Consider the following 13,466-nt stretch of genomic DNA (forward strand, 5'->3'; position numbering starts at 1 on the left):
CAGTCTACTTTTCTCTTTATGTATGACCTATTGTCAGAAATTTGCTAGTGGGTTGGAATTTTAGGCTGAGAAGTGAGGATTTTAGGGAGAAATAAGGCCAGGATAAGCTGGTGATTTCCTGAAACACTGAAAACTTTGCAGAGTGTCTCCATGCTCTTAAATTGTATAAGCAATAAGAAATTACATTAAAGCCAATGGTAGCTGTGCTGCATAAATGGAAGGATTGTAGTAGTGCATGGCCCTGAATTCTTCATGACATCAATTCTCCCATATCCAGAAGAGCAGGTGTTCATCCATGTGCCTGCAGAGGGAAGGGTCAAAGAAAAGGTCCCAGTGTGTGAAATAGCTGCTGGCTGTGACTGAATTACAAGTGAAGAATCTCCTGCCTTGGCTTTAAATAAATAGCCTGTATCCCCAGTCAGCCACAGCTGCCTGTCATGTGCCCAGAGGGCCCTTTTCTTTGTGCTTAGTCTCTTCCCTTTGCAGAGGGAATGCCTCTCCCCTGCTGCTCCTCTCTGTCCTGCAAGAAGTCACGGTTCCTCCTGCTCAGTGAGGGCTTGGGGGGCTGTGCTGAGGGAACAACTGCTTGTGTTGCTCATGTGTATCTCACTGTGTTCTGTCCCTCCTAGGGCTGCTACACTGTGATCCTGAACTCCTTTGAGACCTACGTGTATCTTGCAGGAGCCCTGGCCATTGGAGTGCTGGCCATTGAGGTACTGTTGTTTGATCATAAAAGCAGCGTTGGTGGATGTCCAGCAGCGAGACAGGGAGCTGCTCCTGCAGAGTGCTAGCAGGTTATCCACTTGTGGTTTTAATTGCCTAGAAAGAGGCGGGCACTTGGTCCCTTGCCACAAGAGGCAGGGAAATAATCTCTGTCATGAGCCTGCAGTGCCGCCTCGTGTTGGCCATGGCACAGAGTTTGCAGCCGTGGTACTTTGGCCACAGAGGCTTTGTGAACCTCACTGTGTGCCCCAGGGCATGATTCTTATTCCCATTACAGCTGCATCTCAGCAAGCTGACTCCTATGGTTAATGTGCTCAAACTGTGCCTTTGCTTTAAAAATTTCAGTTTAGAGACTGACATTGTACTGGGCTAGGGGCATCTCCATTATCATCCCACATTAGCTCTTTGGTGGTGTTCCAGTGGAACAGGGTAGCCCCAGAAAGATGTTAGTCCTGGAGAGACGCTGGGTGCTTTCCCCAGTGCCTGTATTGTGAAAAGGAGAGGGAGCTGGGCATCGCCCCAGCAGCCCCCACGAAGGCCCCCCTGCACCATTCTTCTGGAAAATGTAGCTGTTTCTTACCGTTCAACATTTTATTTCTTCCCTCTTCTTCCCCCCTTAGCTGTTTGCCATGATTTTTGCCATGTGTCTCTTCCGAGGGATCCAGTAAGAGGCACCCTGCGGACCACCACGTTCCTAACATTGGAATGATGCTTGGAAGAAAGAAGGAATATCAGACGAAACACAACCTGAAAACACACAAGAAACTTTATTTTTTTTAACAAAATGGGATAGGGGGGAAAATGGAGGGGAAAAAAAAAAAAATAAGAGGGCTGTAATATATGAATGACCAAAAGGATTGTACTTCAGGGGCTGGAACTTTGAGGTGATGTGCACTACACTGTACACCGGAGCCTTGCCCAGAGCCACCCACAGCAGCTGTGGAGCAGGAGCCCAGTGCAGCCACTTATGCTATGGACAGATGGAGCCTATGGGGAGGAGTGGGAGGACAAGCACAGCTGTCCCTCTGACCTGTCAGTGCAAAGCAGTGCCTACCATCTGCAGCTTCATCGTGATTTAGACAGCAAAGGACTGAAGAACAGCAACCCAGGGGCAGCAAGGTTGCATCAGGCAGCGACGTTGGCCAAAGTATGGAAACCCACCTGGGCAGTCCCGACAAGTGGTGCTGGCAGCTCATCTAAGAAACAGGCAGTCATTGCTTGTGTGATTCCGGCTATAATTCCCAGCCACAGAGTGAAAACACACATTCTTCCTTGTACGTAAGTTTTGCCCCTACTGCCTGAAACTTGTCAGAGAAGTCAAACGCTTCGGGCAGTCTGGCTTTTCTCTGGAGCCCTAAATGGGGGCAGAGTGGTCTCACTTAAACACGGGACTCATCCAGGGCTGGCTGATGGTCAAGAGTTTGGGGCCTGCCTTTCTGATTTTTCCTTTTTTGTTCAGTGTTACTGGGAAGGAAAAAAAAAAGAGCAAGTTGTTCCCTGCTGTGTTCCCATTCCCTGGGAAAAATGATGACTCTGGTCAAGAATATCTAATTCTGCCACCTTCCTGAAAGGGGAGGCAATAGTGTTTAACACTTGTCAGCCTTTGCCTTTCACTTCATCCTTGCAAAAAACCACTCTGTGGTGGTGTTATTAGTATATGAGGGCTGCTCTGAAAGTAAAGCCTCCTATTGTATTATATTTGCCCACAAAGTCAGAGGCGGATGTTGGTAGTATGGCAGTAGTGGTTGAACCTTCCCATCAATATCCCATTACATGCCATTGCTATACATCAGATGGCAGGGGAAGGGGCAGTTTGACAGATGGTGTCAGACATGCCAGTGCTATGAAACAAAGGCGTGTCATAGAATTCATCCTTGTGGAAAAACATGGCACCCATTGACATTCATCAACTTGCTGAATGTTTCTGGAGACCAAACAGTGGATGTGAGCACAGTGAGGTGGTGGGTGGTGCATTTGAGCAGTGGCAACAGTGGGACACCTCCACCGGTGCAGATATTTATGAGCGTGGCATGCAGGCTCTTGTTCATTGCTAGTGAAGGTGCACGGCTAATGGTAATGATTATGTTGAAAAGTAGTGATTTGTAGCTGAGAATTTGCTCTATCAAATACTGTTATTGTGCTCTTTGTTGTAGTTTCCATGGAAATAAATAGGAGGCATTACTTTTGGAGCAACCTCTGTATATTTGCAGTGGATTCTTATAAGCTTTACTGCTCCAGCAGGATTTCCAGGCATAGTACACGATGAGCCTGAGGTTCATCAGCCACTCCCATGCTGTTTACCTTATGCTGTCTGGTGGTCTCCTTTCTGCTCTGGGGATTTCCCCTGAGGCTTTCCCACGGGCTCATAGCAGAAGCATCAGGTCAGGATTGTTCTTGCCTGCCTGTTAGTTGAGAGCGTTTCCTCCCTTAAGATAGTTTGATGTTTTGCTGATTGTTATCTACTTAATCATTTGGAAATGAACTTGAGAAACATGCCCAAGACTGGATGTTGGTCAGAGATATTAAGGTGGAGCTGAGGTCCCAGGCAGGATCTGGGAGCATTCAGTGTGCAGCTGCTGTGACTACTCCAGCTGCTTCTCCAGTGTTTGTGGTCATTGACAAAAACAGGTCACTGGTTTCTATCCTCTGGAAGCCTCAGCCCCTGTTGGCTTTGTCATTCCTCTGGTTGCTCCCTGACTCCAAACTCGCTTTGTCTGGAGGAGGATGGCAGGGGCTACCTTTTTCTGTTTAGCTTACATCTTTTTATAGTCTTAGATTAAGGAGCACTTTTATATAGGGTTAAACTAGTCCATCCAAAAGCGGTAGCCACTGCCAAGGAAGGAAAGGGGGATGAAGGCAGCAGTGAGGAGCCAAGCAGCAGCCTCCTGTCCTGGCAGCAACAGGTATCTTACACCATGGGGTCTGTGTCCGCCATGCGGATGCAAGTGAATGGATGTGCAGGCTGCAAGGCAGGAAGGAAAGCAGAAGAAAGAGTGGTCCATAATAAACAAAGATCTTGGCTAAATATCCTGGCTGGAGAATTGGGATACAAAGGAATTGGAAAGAGGCCATAAAGCTTTTCCAGGCTTCACTTGAGAAAAGCAGGATAAAGCTGGGGCAGGTAGAGCAGCAGCCCACCTGCACTGTGTCAGCATATTCCAGCAGGAGAGCGAGGCCAGGATTGCTGAGTGGCCTCAGATGTTGCATTAAACTTTATGGAAAGCTTTTCTGAGTGGTTTCCCTCTGGACCTGTATTTAATGATGCATTTTAGCATTAAATTCTGGCCTGTCGTTTAATGAAGGAAAACAGTTTTGCTAGCCAAAACCAGCAGTATTTTCACTAAACAGCAGGTGCTGCTCTTAAGATAGGAAAAGTCTGTTGCATCTGCTGGTCTTGCAGGAATGGGGCACTGCACCGGAGCCAAACTCAGAGGCAAGGAAGCGTAACTGTTCTACCTCTGCTTCAGGAGCTGGTGTCAGTGGCTGTTCTGATAGAGCCACTGGCAGGGGAAGAACGACCCCATGAGCAGATGGCAATTTGGATAGAGGTGAGCAAGAGAAGCAGGAATACTTCAGAAGATTGAGGTAGGATCGCTGCAGGCTTATTTCTCTTTGGCTTTCCCAGTTCTGTACCGTTTTCTTTAGTTTTAGCTCACATCCTCTCTCTCTCTATCACTTGTCCCTATACCTCCAAAAGACCCTTTATTCTTCTAGTGTTCTGGTCTTTGTGCAGTTGTTTCCCCTCTCTTAGCTTCTCTGATCCTCCACCGCTCTTTTCTGAATTAAGACCTCAATTCTCTGCAGCTGTGCCATTGGGAGCACAGCTTAAAGTCACCGCAAAGGCCAGGCAGCACATTTAAATGAGAAATGGAGATTGTTGTAGAGATAAGGGCAAGTCTGAGAGTACCTGTGGAAGTAGGCAACAGGCAGGAGTTGATTCCAGGGGCAGTTAATGAACAAGGGAGCACAGAAGGCAGACTCCTGTTGTATGGCAAAGCGTGTCAATTTGTTGTTTTTGTCCGATGGTAATGTGGCCACCCCCTCTGTTGTACAGTAGTTTTTCTCTTTTCAGAGGAGTAGAAAGGAGAAGCAGCTGTATTTTTGTATTTGTTTTTAGCAGCTCTGGTGAATCTGGGGGCTCAAGCTGCAGTCGCTGCTGGCTGCAGAGCAGAGGGGGCTGTGGCTGCCGTGCAGTGAGCACAGCCTATGCACCTTGGGGGGAATAGTGGAGAGCAGCCCCCCATCCTGCCCCCAGCTGTTATTTAATGCTCAAATGACCGTCGCAAATGCCTGGGGAAAGGGCTGCGTGTGAAATAATGATGTTGGAAATCTATTTTAAAAGAAAAACCTGTAAATGTTCTTTTTATTAGATAGTGGAGCTAATTTATCCTGTATTCCCTACTGTAATGCTTTTTTATATTGAAAGGAATTTTTTTTGGTAATATAAAGCAGAACACAAGGCTGAAACACTCCACGGTTTTTGTGTGCGTTTCTTAAAAAAATAATAAAAAAAAAAAAGTAAAAAATAAAAGAAAGATATTGTGACAGTGAAGTGAAACGGCTTTAATTTTCACTATTTGCTTGGTGTTAAGTACAGTCACTTTCTTACCAAAGGAAAAAGAATAAAGTCAGTTACAGCAGCCAAAATGAGGTATAAACTCAAGTGTCCCATTCTCCCCTTCCCCCCAAGTAAAAACCCTTGACCAGAAAGAATTGGCCAGCTTAGGACAGACAGACAGACAGCCTCTCTTTTGTCACCAGCTCCAGTTTGCCAGATGGTGGTTAGGCGTAAATAAGGCGATGCAGAGAGTTCCGTAAATGTAAGCTTTCTTCACCCTCAAAAGCGAGGGCTCGAGGAATGCAAGGCTTTGGTTCTCCCCCATGGAACAGGGTCAGTCCTGCCTGTGCCTGCTCAGAGCACAGCCCTTGGAGAGCATGGCCTGCAGCCCTGCCTGGCGCTACATGCATGCAAGCAGGTGAATTGCAAACTGTCCCTGGGGAGATGACATCAGTCCAAAGCTTTTCTCACACTTTAACAGATAAGGAAACTGAGGCCAACAGAGATCTTCTCTCAGCACATCAGAGCCTCAAGTGATGCCTCAGGCTTTTGATCCCAAGTTATGTACTCAGCTGTCACCTGCAGCCATGATCCCAGCTCTGCTATCCTTAGGGATGCAGTACAAAAGCTTCAGCATTCCCTTCCCTTTTCCCCCCCAGTCTTTATCGCTGAAGACAAACAACCACAGTTGTTTTCTGGCAGCACTGCAGGTAGACATCAAATGGCAAAACCAGAAGTGGCTCACTGTTCTAAGTCTTGAAGAGACAACAAGGAACTAAAGAAGAATCTGACCTCATTTGATGTAAAGCTCCCATTGGAGAGCTTTCACGGTGCCCCTATCTTCTTTAACCATCAAGAAGTTTTAAGAAAGCTGCTCTCACACACATAGTGCACTGACTCATTTCTCTCACCTGCTAGTTGGCATTTCCAGGTACCCTGATCAGGCAGCCAGCCACAGCCCCAAAGTCACAACGCAACTAAGATCCTCAGTCTGCTGCCAAAGTGAAGGGGAGAGGACAGCATGAAGAAGGCCCTCCATTTCCTCTTCTGTAAGATTGCTCTTAGCTTGGTCAGTTTTACTTGTTTGTTTTTTTTTTTCCCTAGAACTGCTATTTCCCACCCCCTAAACCCAACAATCAGTCTGTGTATACATTCATGTGACCCCAAAACACAAAGACTCACGCTTCACTTACCTATACCAACAACTGCAGCTCTGGGCTGCATGCACTGTGCTGCCCATGCGGCCAGTGTGCAGGGTGGGAGCAGCAGCCATGGCTGCTGCCTTCTAGCTGTGCTGCCAGCTCTGTGATGCCCTCAGGGTTGCATGTCATCATTTCTTGCCTCACAGGGAGATGATCTCCCTCCAGAGCCTAACACTTCCACCTGAACAGGAAGGCTTCTCTTAAATAGAAATTTTAGTTGCTCACTATCCTGTTTTGGACTTGTTGAAAGCAGCTTGGCAGAGTAGGAAGCTCCAGCGTTCAGCCTGCTGCTGGATGTTGCCTCTGCCTTGGATTAATTTGTAGGAAAAATTTGCAATGTTTCCTGGTTCAGCTACTCCCAATGTTCTTACCTGACACTGCATGGCCAACACATGCATCACATCCAGTGTTCCAACACCAAGGCAGCTGCTTCTAAACGCCCACAACACAAACACACCATACAGTAACTACCTGCTAGCTTCTTCTAACTCTATAAGGTACCAGACAGCAAACAGCTGTAGCTCCCTGTCTCACCAGTGATCTGAGGTCTGCTGGTCACACAAGCACTGTTTGCGTAGGCATCCTTCTACTGGGACTTTGGGATATCAGCTCAGTTCCAGGGCTCACTTTGATCCTGCCAGCAGTAGCCCATTAAGTCCGTATCCTGTTGCAGCCCTTCTGGCTTCAGTCCCACAGAGAACAACAATGCAGCCTCCAGCTGTGGACAAGGATAATCTACAAGGAAAGCACTAAGAAGTTGGGCTCCCAGTGCTGTTAAGCCCAGGAGATGTAGGAGAAACTGGCCAGTGAACTCTACAGAACATTCAGTCCTTTGCTAATTGACAGTAATGCCTTCATATGCTGCTCCACCTGTGCTGTTCTTTGTAGCAGTTGAACAGTATCCTAAGCACCTCAGTGGGACAAGCTTTGGTCCGACAAACTCACTGCTTTCACAACAGACTCCAGTTCCCACTTAACTGAAGCCACATCCCCTCTGCCTCACAGTCACCACTACCAAAACTACTGCAAAGCTGCTGCTGTAAGAAGTGTGCTGGGATGAAGGAGACAGGATGCTGGCCTAGGAACGTCATGAAACATCCCAACCAAAGGGATGTCTCTGCTTAACAGGCTTTTTTCAGTAGTTTCCTTTACTTCTCACCTAGTATAGTTCAAGCTGTGCCACTGTTCCCAGTGCTGTCCCTACATGGGGAACAAGCAAGGAGTTTCTTTCACTGCCTCTCCTGCCAAGCTTTGCAAGCACCCAGTGCAAAAATAAAACCAGGACTAGCATCTCCAGCAGCAAGGGAAGAACAGCTGTCTGCAAACTCAGCAGCACTGACCCCCAACAATCTCCCATCCAGACAAGCAGTCAGCACGTGCTAACAGGGACATGGGCCAGGCACACGAGGATGCATGCCAAGAGGCACATGTGAGACTCACCAAAGAGAGCAGACGAGTCCTTCACTGGACAGAGATTTGGTTTCTTGTTTTGTGCTTTGTTTAAGGGTTTCAGAGCCTGTGATCCCATCAGCCAGTTCTCCAGGAACCTGGCTCCTTTCCCTGAGCCCACCTCATGCTCTTCACTTGCCACCTGCACAGGGGCTGCTGGGGGTTCCGCAGGATGCTGCTCTCCCCAGACATCACCTGACAATGCCACCAGCACCGAGTTACACACTGATTCATGCCGGTAAGTGGAAAGGAAGTAGATCACTTTATAACAAAAAGGGACTAACAAAAGAAAAGTTATAATGCAAAATTACCGACACAAACCCCCCCTCCCACCCTTCCCATGACAAAAAGCCCAGGAATTAGACTTTCTTGGGACGGCGTCCAACTTGGTAATAATAATAAATGCTGATGAGAACAAAGAAGACTCGGCTGACCAGGAGGAGTACAGCACCCGTGGCCATTCGGCTGCTCTCAACCAGGGAGACGGTGGTAACTGGAAGAGAAGGAAGCAACTCAGGCAGAGATAGGTAGAGGAAAACAAACTCAGTGGCACATCCCTGCTTGCTACTGCCCTCTAACGTAGCTTCTTGGAGAGACCTGCTGAGCCTTGGGAATGCAAAGGCTTTCCACCCTCACACATGCAGCAAACCTGCAACACAAGTGCTTAGGTAGATTGATTTCACAGCCTTAACATAGCTACAGGTACACAGGGCTCCCATTAATAAGGGCACTTCTCTAAAGTTAGCTCTGTACAGACACAGCCAGCAGTCTGATGCCTGGACTCAAGTGTTAACCATGGGATCTATTCTTAAGCTTGCTGTGTGGTTCAACCTCTTCAGTGCTGATAAATACGTAGAAGCACCCATAAGATGTGCATGGCCCACTCCCTGTTTCCTGAGCATCTCTTTTCTGTTACAAATACAAGCTACTTTATAACATAATTAGTGAACTGCCAACACACAATACAAAAAACCTTCAAGTGCTAAATATAGATATGCTCCCCAAAAAACAAGCTGAGCTACCACCCTCTGTTTTGCTAAGACTGGAATTCCTTCCCTTTTTATGTAGGTTACCACAGCCTCCTCTGGACAGACCCAACATCTCAGCAACCCTTCCAGGAGGTGACCTGTGCTGGCTACAAAGGCCAGGAGGTTCTAGGGTAGCAATTGGATGAATTGGCAAATAGATCAATTGGCATCTTCCCTTTACCTGAGCTCCCTCTGGTGAGCAGCCAGAGGCAGGGGAATGAAAAGGGAGAGCAGCTGACAGAGAAAATGTCTCCAGAGACAGTTTTAATCTTTGCCTTGTCTGGTAGAGCAAAGGAGCCCTCTGTAATGCTGGCTAGACTCAGCACAGGGACAGCTGAGCGTGGGGTGCTAGGTACAATCCCTCTCCCTGAGCTAGAGTCACAGCCCACACCCAACCCCACGCTTCTTCCTCCAGTCTCAGCTGCTCACCCAGGAACTGCACGGCAAAGTAACACGCCTCTGTCAGCAGGGTCCAGCGGATGATGACTTTCTCAGCCGTGTATAGAGCGTTCCACATGATGAGCGAGATGCCTGCCGAGCAAAAACAGCACAGCTGCTGCGAGGGCCAGGAAACACCAAGCCAGGGCAGCCCACCCGCCTGCTCCGGGTGAAGCGTTTCAGCACCCGGGGGTTGGATGCAGGGGAAGCAGCACTGCCAGCAGCTGTGCTTCCCTTTGCCCATTGTGGCGGCTGCACTTCCAGCCATCCCCACGAGATGCTGCTGTAGCCTGCAGGAAGCAGGCAGCCGCCAGCCCACCTATGTGAGGGCTTCCCAGCCCTGCTGCCTGCCTTCCACCCCAGCCACCTCCCCAAGCACTCCTTGCCAGCACCCAGCTGCCTTTTTGCATCAGGCACCACAAGTTGACAGCCTCTAAAAGGAGGCTGGGTGGGTGCCCAGCAGCTGTATTGCCTGGTAGTGCAGCTCACGAGCACAGCAGTCACAGGATGCCATTGTGAACGGGAACTGTTGACTCACAGCCTAAACCACTGATTGAGCACCTGGGGAAAGGACCTCGTCAGCCCCAGGAGCACAGGTGAAGGCAATTCAGCTGTGTGACCTGAAGGGGTGGAGCCTGGCTGCACCTCTCAGACCTCACTTAGGAGCTGATGGCCACTGGGAAAGGACCTCCAACCAGAGATCTTCCTTTGCAGAGTTTTCCCTGGAGTCTTGATCTTCAGAGCTGGGTGAGCACTTTCACTTTGTAACGCTATTCTATACTAGTCCTTATGCTCCTGTACCTTATAGTATACTATAGTGTGTCGACCTTTCTGATTGTAACAAATTCTCTGCCCTTATTCCCCTCCTGCCCTCTCACCCTATTGCTCCACACCCAATGCTGGCATAGCACTTACTGAGTAGGGCTCCTCCATAGAGCCGGATGGGAGTCTTGCTGCTCACTGACTCCTCGTTGAAGATGGCATCATAGAGCTGATCAGGGAAAGCCAGGGCCTGGAGGAGGAATGGGAGAGGCTCAGCAGCACCTTGCCAGCTCTGTCAGAATGTGCTATCTCGGGCAGGGGGAAGTGGTGCTTGATGTGATCAGAGCCCTTGGCCAAGAAACTGGAAATTAAGGAGGTGTGAGAGATAACAGTGTGTCGGCTGCTCACTCTAAGGCCAGTTTCTACGAGCAAGGCTGTCGTGCCGTGTGAGGTTTATGAACCTGCAAATGAAAACAGGCTCTGGAAATGGGAACAAACTGCCAAGGGCACTGCTGGCAAAACTCATTGCAGAGTTACAGTGAGGGCAAAGGCCTCTCAGGAGAAAGCAGTGGTGGTTGTAGAAGGCAGAGAAAGGGGAATAAATGGCTGAGGAGCCGCACTGTGGCATCTAGGAGCTAGTGGTGCCTAGGCTGCTGCCCTCACTTACCATGATGGCCACCCCGGAAAACATGACGGCGGAAACCAGCTGCCAGACCCTGCATGGAAGACAGAGGACCTACAGTGAGCACAAACATATCACTCCTGCTTCACAACACACTCCTGGCTGTCTGCATGGTTATAGTTATTCTCCATCCTCATGCAGCTGAGGCAGTCACAGGTCTTCCGCACAAGGATGTGGGCCCTCTGCACGCTGCTAGTTCCAGCCTCACTAGCCAGGGAGAGCTGAAATCCCACCCTGCACACACAGAGCTGGGAAGGGACTTTACAAAGAGGACAGGGAGCACCTCTGGTCCTGTACAGCCCCCACACTTTCCAGCACCTGCCAAGAGACCAGAGCTGATGTCATTCAAGCTGTTCACAGGGGAAGAAAGCAGGACCAGTTTGGCTCTGCAGCCCTGAGATACCCCTGCAGGGAGCAGTGAGGCTATATGGTGTTGGGGACAAGGGCTGACAGGAAGAGTGGCCAGGTGCTCTCTAATGGGCCAGTTCTGAGGTGTGCCTGTGTCTTACCTGAGCCCCAAGGGTTCCCGGACAGCAAACTTGATTTCATTTCCCAGGACTTGACTAATCTGAAATTCAAAGAAAAGGCACAAGGTGACTGAGCAGATGCTTCCCCAGCCTTTAGGCAGCATTTGTCATCCCAGAAGACACACGTTAACCCCAGGTGGGAGTTTATCTTCAGGAGGGCTGATAGGAGGACAAAAAAAAAAAAAAAATTCCTTTACAATCCCTTAGTCCCAAAATCTGCTGAAGACTGACTTGATTTTCATCAGGGTCTGCAGCTTTCACTGCTCCTGACCAGGATCAGTAGGGCTGATGTTAATTAACAGAATGTTAATTTCTGTTTCTCACTACTAGGTAAGTAGGGATCTGCCTCTTCCCACATGTAGCCTGTTGATCCTCACTGATGAACCACCACAGCTGTAGAGGCAGAACTGCTTGGGAATTTACCATAGAAAAGAGGTGCAGGATGATTCGTAGGAGGGCAGGAGCCAGGCAGTGCTCAAGAGAGCACTTGGGACAGGGCTCTTGAGAGATGAGTCCTTACTCTCCATACTCTGGTATTTTGCTGAAACAGATTGTGCACATTCATTTGCAATTCAGACCTCTTCAGAGAGGCGCCACTTTGTTTCTTGAATCACTGCTGCAATTTGCAGGGCACAGGTAACTGGTATGTGATGAGCAGCGTAATTGGCTGGGCTTTGCTCTGCTGGTGCTGAGCTGGATAATGGGTGTCTCAATAATAACATTTCACCAATGGATTAAAACAACTTAAAGGCAGAACTCAGTACTTTACTGTGAAAGGTGTTTTCAGGCAGCTTTTGTGCATCCACCAGGTTACAGCGCCTGGCCCTGCTAAAGGGCAGCAACAATTTTGTTGTGGCAGCCCTTACAGGGCAGAGCTGGTAGACCTGGTTTTGTCATAGAGGCTGCAGAAAATAAAGTGACACGTGCTTTAGTTACCCACTGGAGGGCATTTCACAGATCTGCTGGCTGCTTCCCTGCAGCAATGGCCTCATCACTGCAGGGAACAGCATGGAGCATCCCAGGGTGGGACCAGGGACATTTCCTACACCATTGGTGACCCAGTGCCTCTCACCTTGGAGCGATGGACCTCGCCATCATCATCCTCGCCACCGACCCCCAGGATCTTGCGTGTCTTCAACCTGCTCACCAGGTCAGTCTGGCTATGCTTCTTCATCAGCGGTGGGGGCTGCTTGGCTGCCATGGTGGTGGGTGGGCCACAGGCCTCCGATCCGCTGCTGGGAGAGCTGAGGGGAGAAGCCTGAGCCACGCTGGCCGGGAATGCTGTGGGGCCGGGCCCCACACTTGCAGGGCAGCCTGGGGTACAATTCTCCTGCTGGCCTGGCCACAGAGGGAGAGCTGTTGCCTCCAGCCCACAGGGCTCACAGCTGCGAGGCTGTAGGAAGTGTTTTCACATGAAATCTCACAGGGTTCAGAAAACAAAAATTAAAAAAAAAAAAAAAAAAAAAAAAAAAAAAAAAAAAAAAAAGCACAAAAACCCTTCTGCTAGGCCAGCAGATGGCTCCTCATCGCCCTGGTGCTGAGGTAGGGAGCTGTGGGCTGCCCATCCCAGCTGTGGGGAAGTTGTCCAGGTCTGCAAGGAGGACGGCACAGCTGTCACCACGACCTGCTGGAGAGGAAATAAAGAATCAGCAGTGTGGCCACGGAAGCACCAAATGGGCTGCCCTGCCTAGACGGCCTCTGCCATCAGCTCTGCCACAGGAGCTGTGTGAGCGTGGGCACCATACTGCTATCCATAATGTGCCTTGTGTGCGTCCCTATGCACTGAGTGCAGCCTTGAGCTTCACCAGCATGTGCTGTGAGCTGTTCGGACCTAACCAACGTTAATGATGGAAAAGACCACCAAGACCATTTAGTCCACCCAGCAACCCATCGCCACCATGCCCATCAAACAAGGTACGTTCCAGCACGGCAGTGTCTGTGGCCCTTTAGGAACATGGTACCTCTTTGCCTCTTCGCACACTAAGGCAATTAACTGTTGTTAAACATTTCCCAGATGAGAGGAACTGAAGTCATTAAATGATGCTCTGCTTTTTGTCTCTTTCTGCTCACCATGCGTTACACCCTCCAGCTCTATCT

At 49.3% G+C, this 13,466-nt stretch overlaps 2 protein-coding genes and 1 long non-coding RNA gene across 10 annotated transcripts in view; 2 read left to right on the top strand and 1 right to left on the bottom strand.

Moving 5' to 3' along the window:
• Positions 1 to 5,190, top strand: part of TSPAN18 (tetraspanin 18) — a 103,745-nt gene extending 98,555 nt beyond the window's left edge. For all 7 annotated transcript variants that reach the window (XM_052693209.1, XM_052693206.1, XM_052693211.1 and 4 more), the window contains 2 exons: positions 630 to 713; positions 1,344 to 5,190. In XM_052693209.1, the coding sequence (XP_052549169.1) occupies positions 630 to 713; positions 1,344 to 1,391 (132 nt within the window). In that variant the 3' untranslated portion in view covers positions 1,392 to 5,190. The remainder of the gene's footprint in view (positions 1 to 629; positions 714 to 1,343) is intronic.
• Positions 5,191 to 6,355: 1,165 nt separating this feature from the next.
• TP53I11 (tumor protein p53 inducible protein 11) lies at positions 6,356 to 12,881 on the bottom strand. Its single transcript, XM_052693212.1, has 6 exons — positions 12,442 to 12,881; positions 11,352 to 11,410; positions 10,828 to 10,876; positions 10,314 to 10,410; positions 9,390 to 9,491; positions 6,356 to 8,425 (listed from the first exon to the last, which is right to left on the bottom strand). The coding sequence occupies exons 1-6, from the start codon at positions 12,568 to 12,570 to the stop codon at positions 8,292 to 8,294; spliced, it is 570 nt and encodes a 189-aa protein (XP_052549172.1). The 5' UTR covers positions 12,571 to 12,881; the 3' UTR covers positions 6,356 to 8,291.
• Positions 10,087 to 12,987, top strand: LOC128085581 (uncharacterized). Of its 2 annotated transcripts, none has more exons than XR_008209019.1 (3): positions 10,087 to 10,145; positions 12,327 to 12,519; positions 12,877 to 12,987. It is a non-coding gene; the product is annotated as an uncharacterized LOC128085581 (long non-coding RNA). The 2 variants fall into 2 exon arrangements; XR_008209020.1 differs by having other exon boundaries at positions 12,370 to 12,519.
• The last annotated feature ends 479 nt before the right edge of the window (positions 12,988 to 13,466 follow it).

The sequence above is a fragment of the Tympanuchus pallidicinctus genome, unplaced genomic scaffold (genome assembly GCF_026119805.1).
Source record: "Tympanuchus pallidicinctus isolate F22 unplaced genomic scaffold, pur_lepc_1.0 scaffold3, whole genome shotgun sequence".
Taxonomy (NCBI): Eukaryota; Metazoa; Chordata; class Aves; order Galliformes; family Phasianidae; genus Tympanuchus; species Tympanuchus pallidicinctus.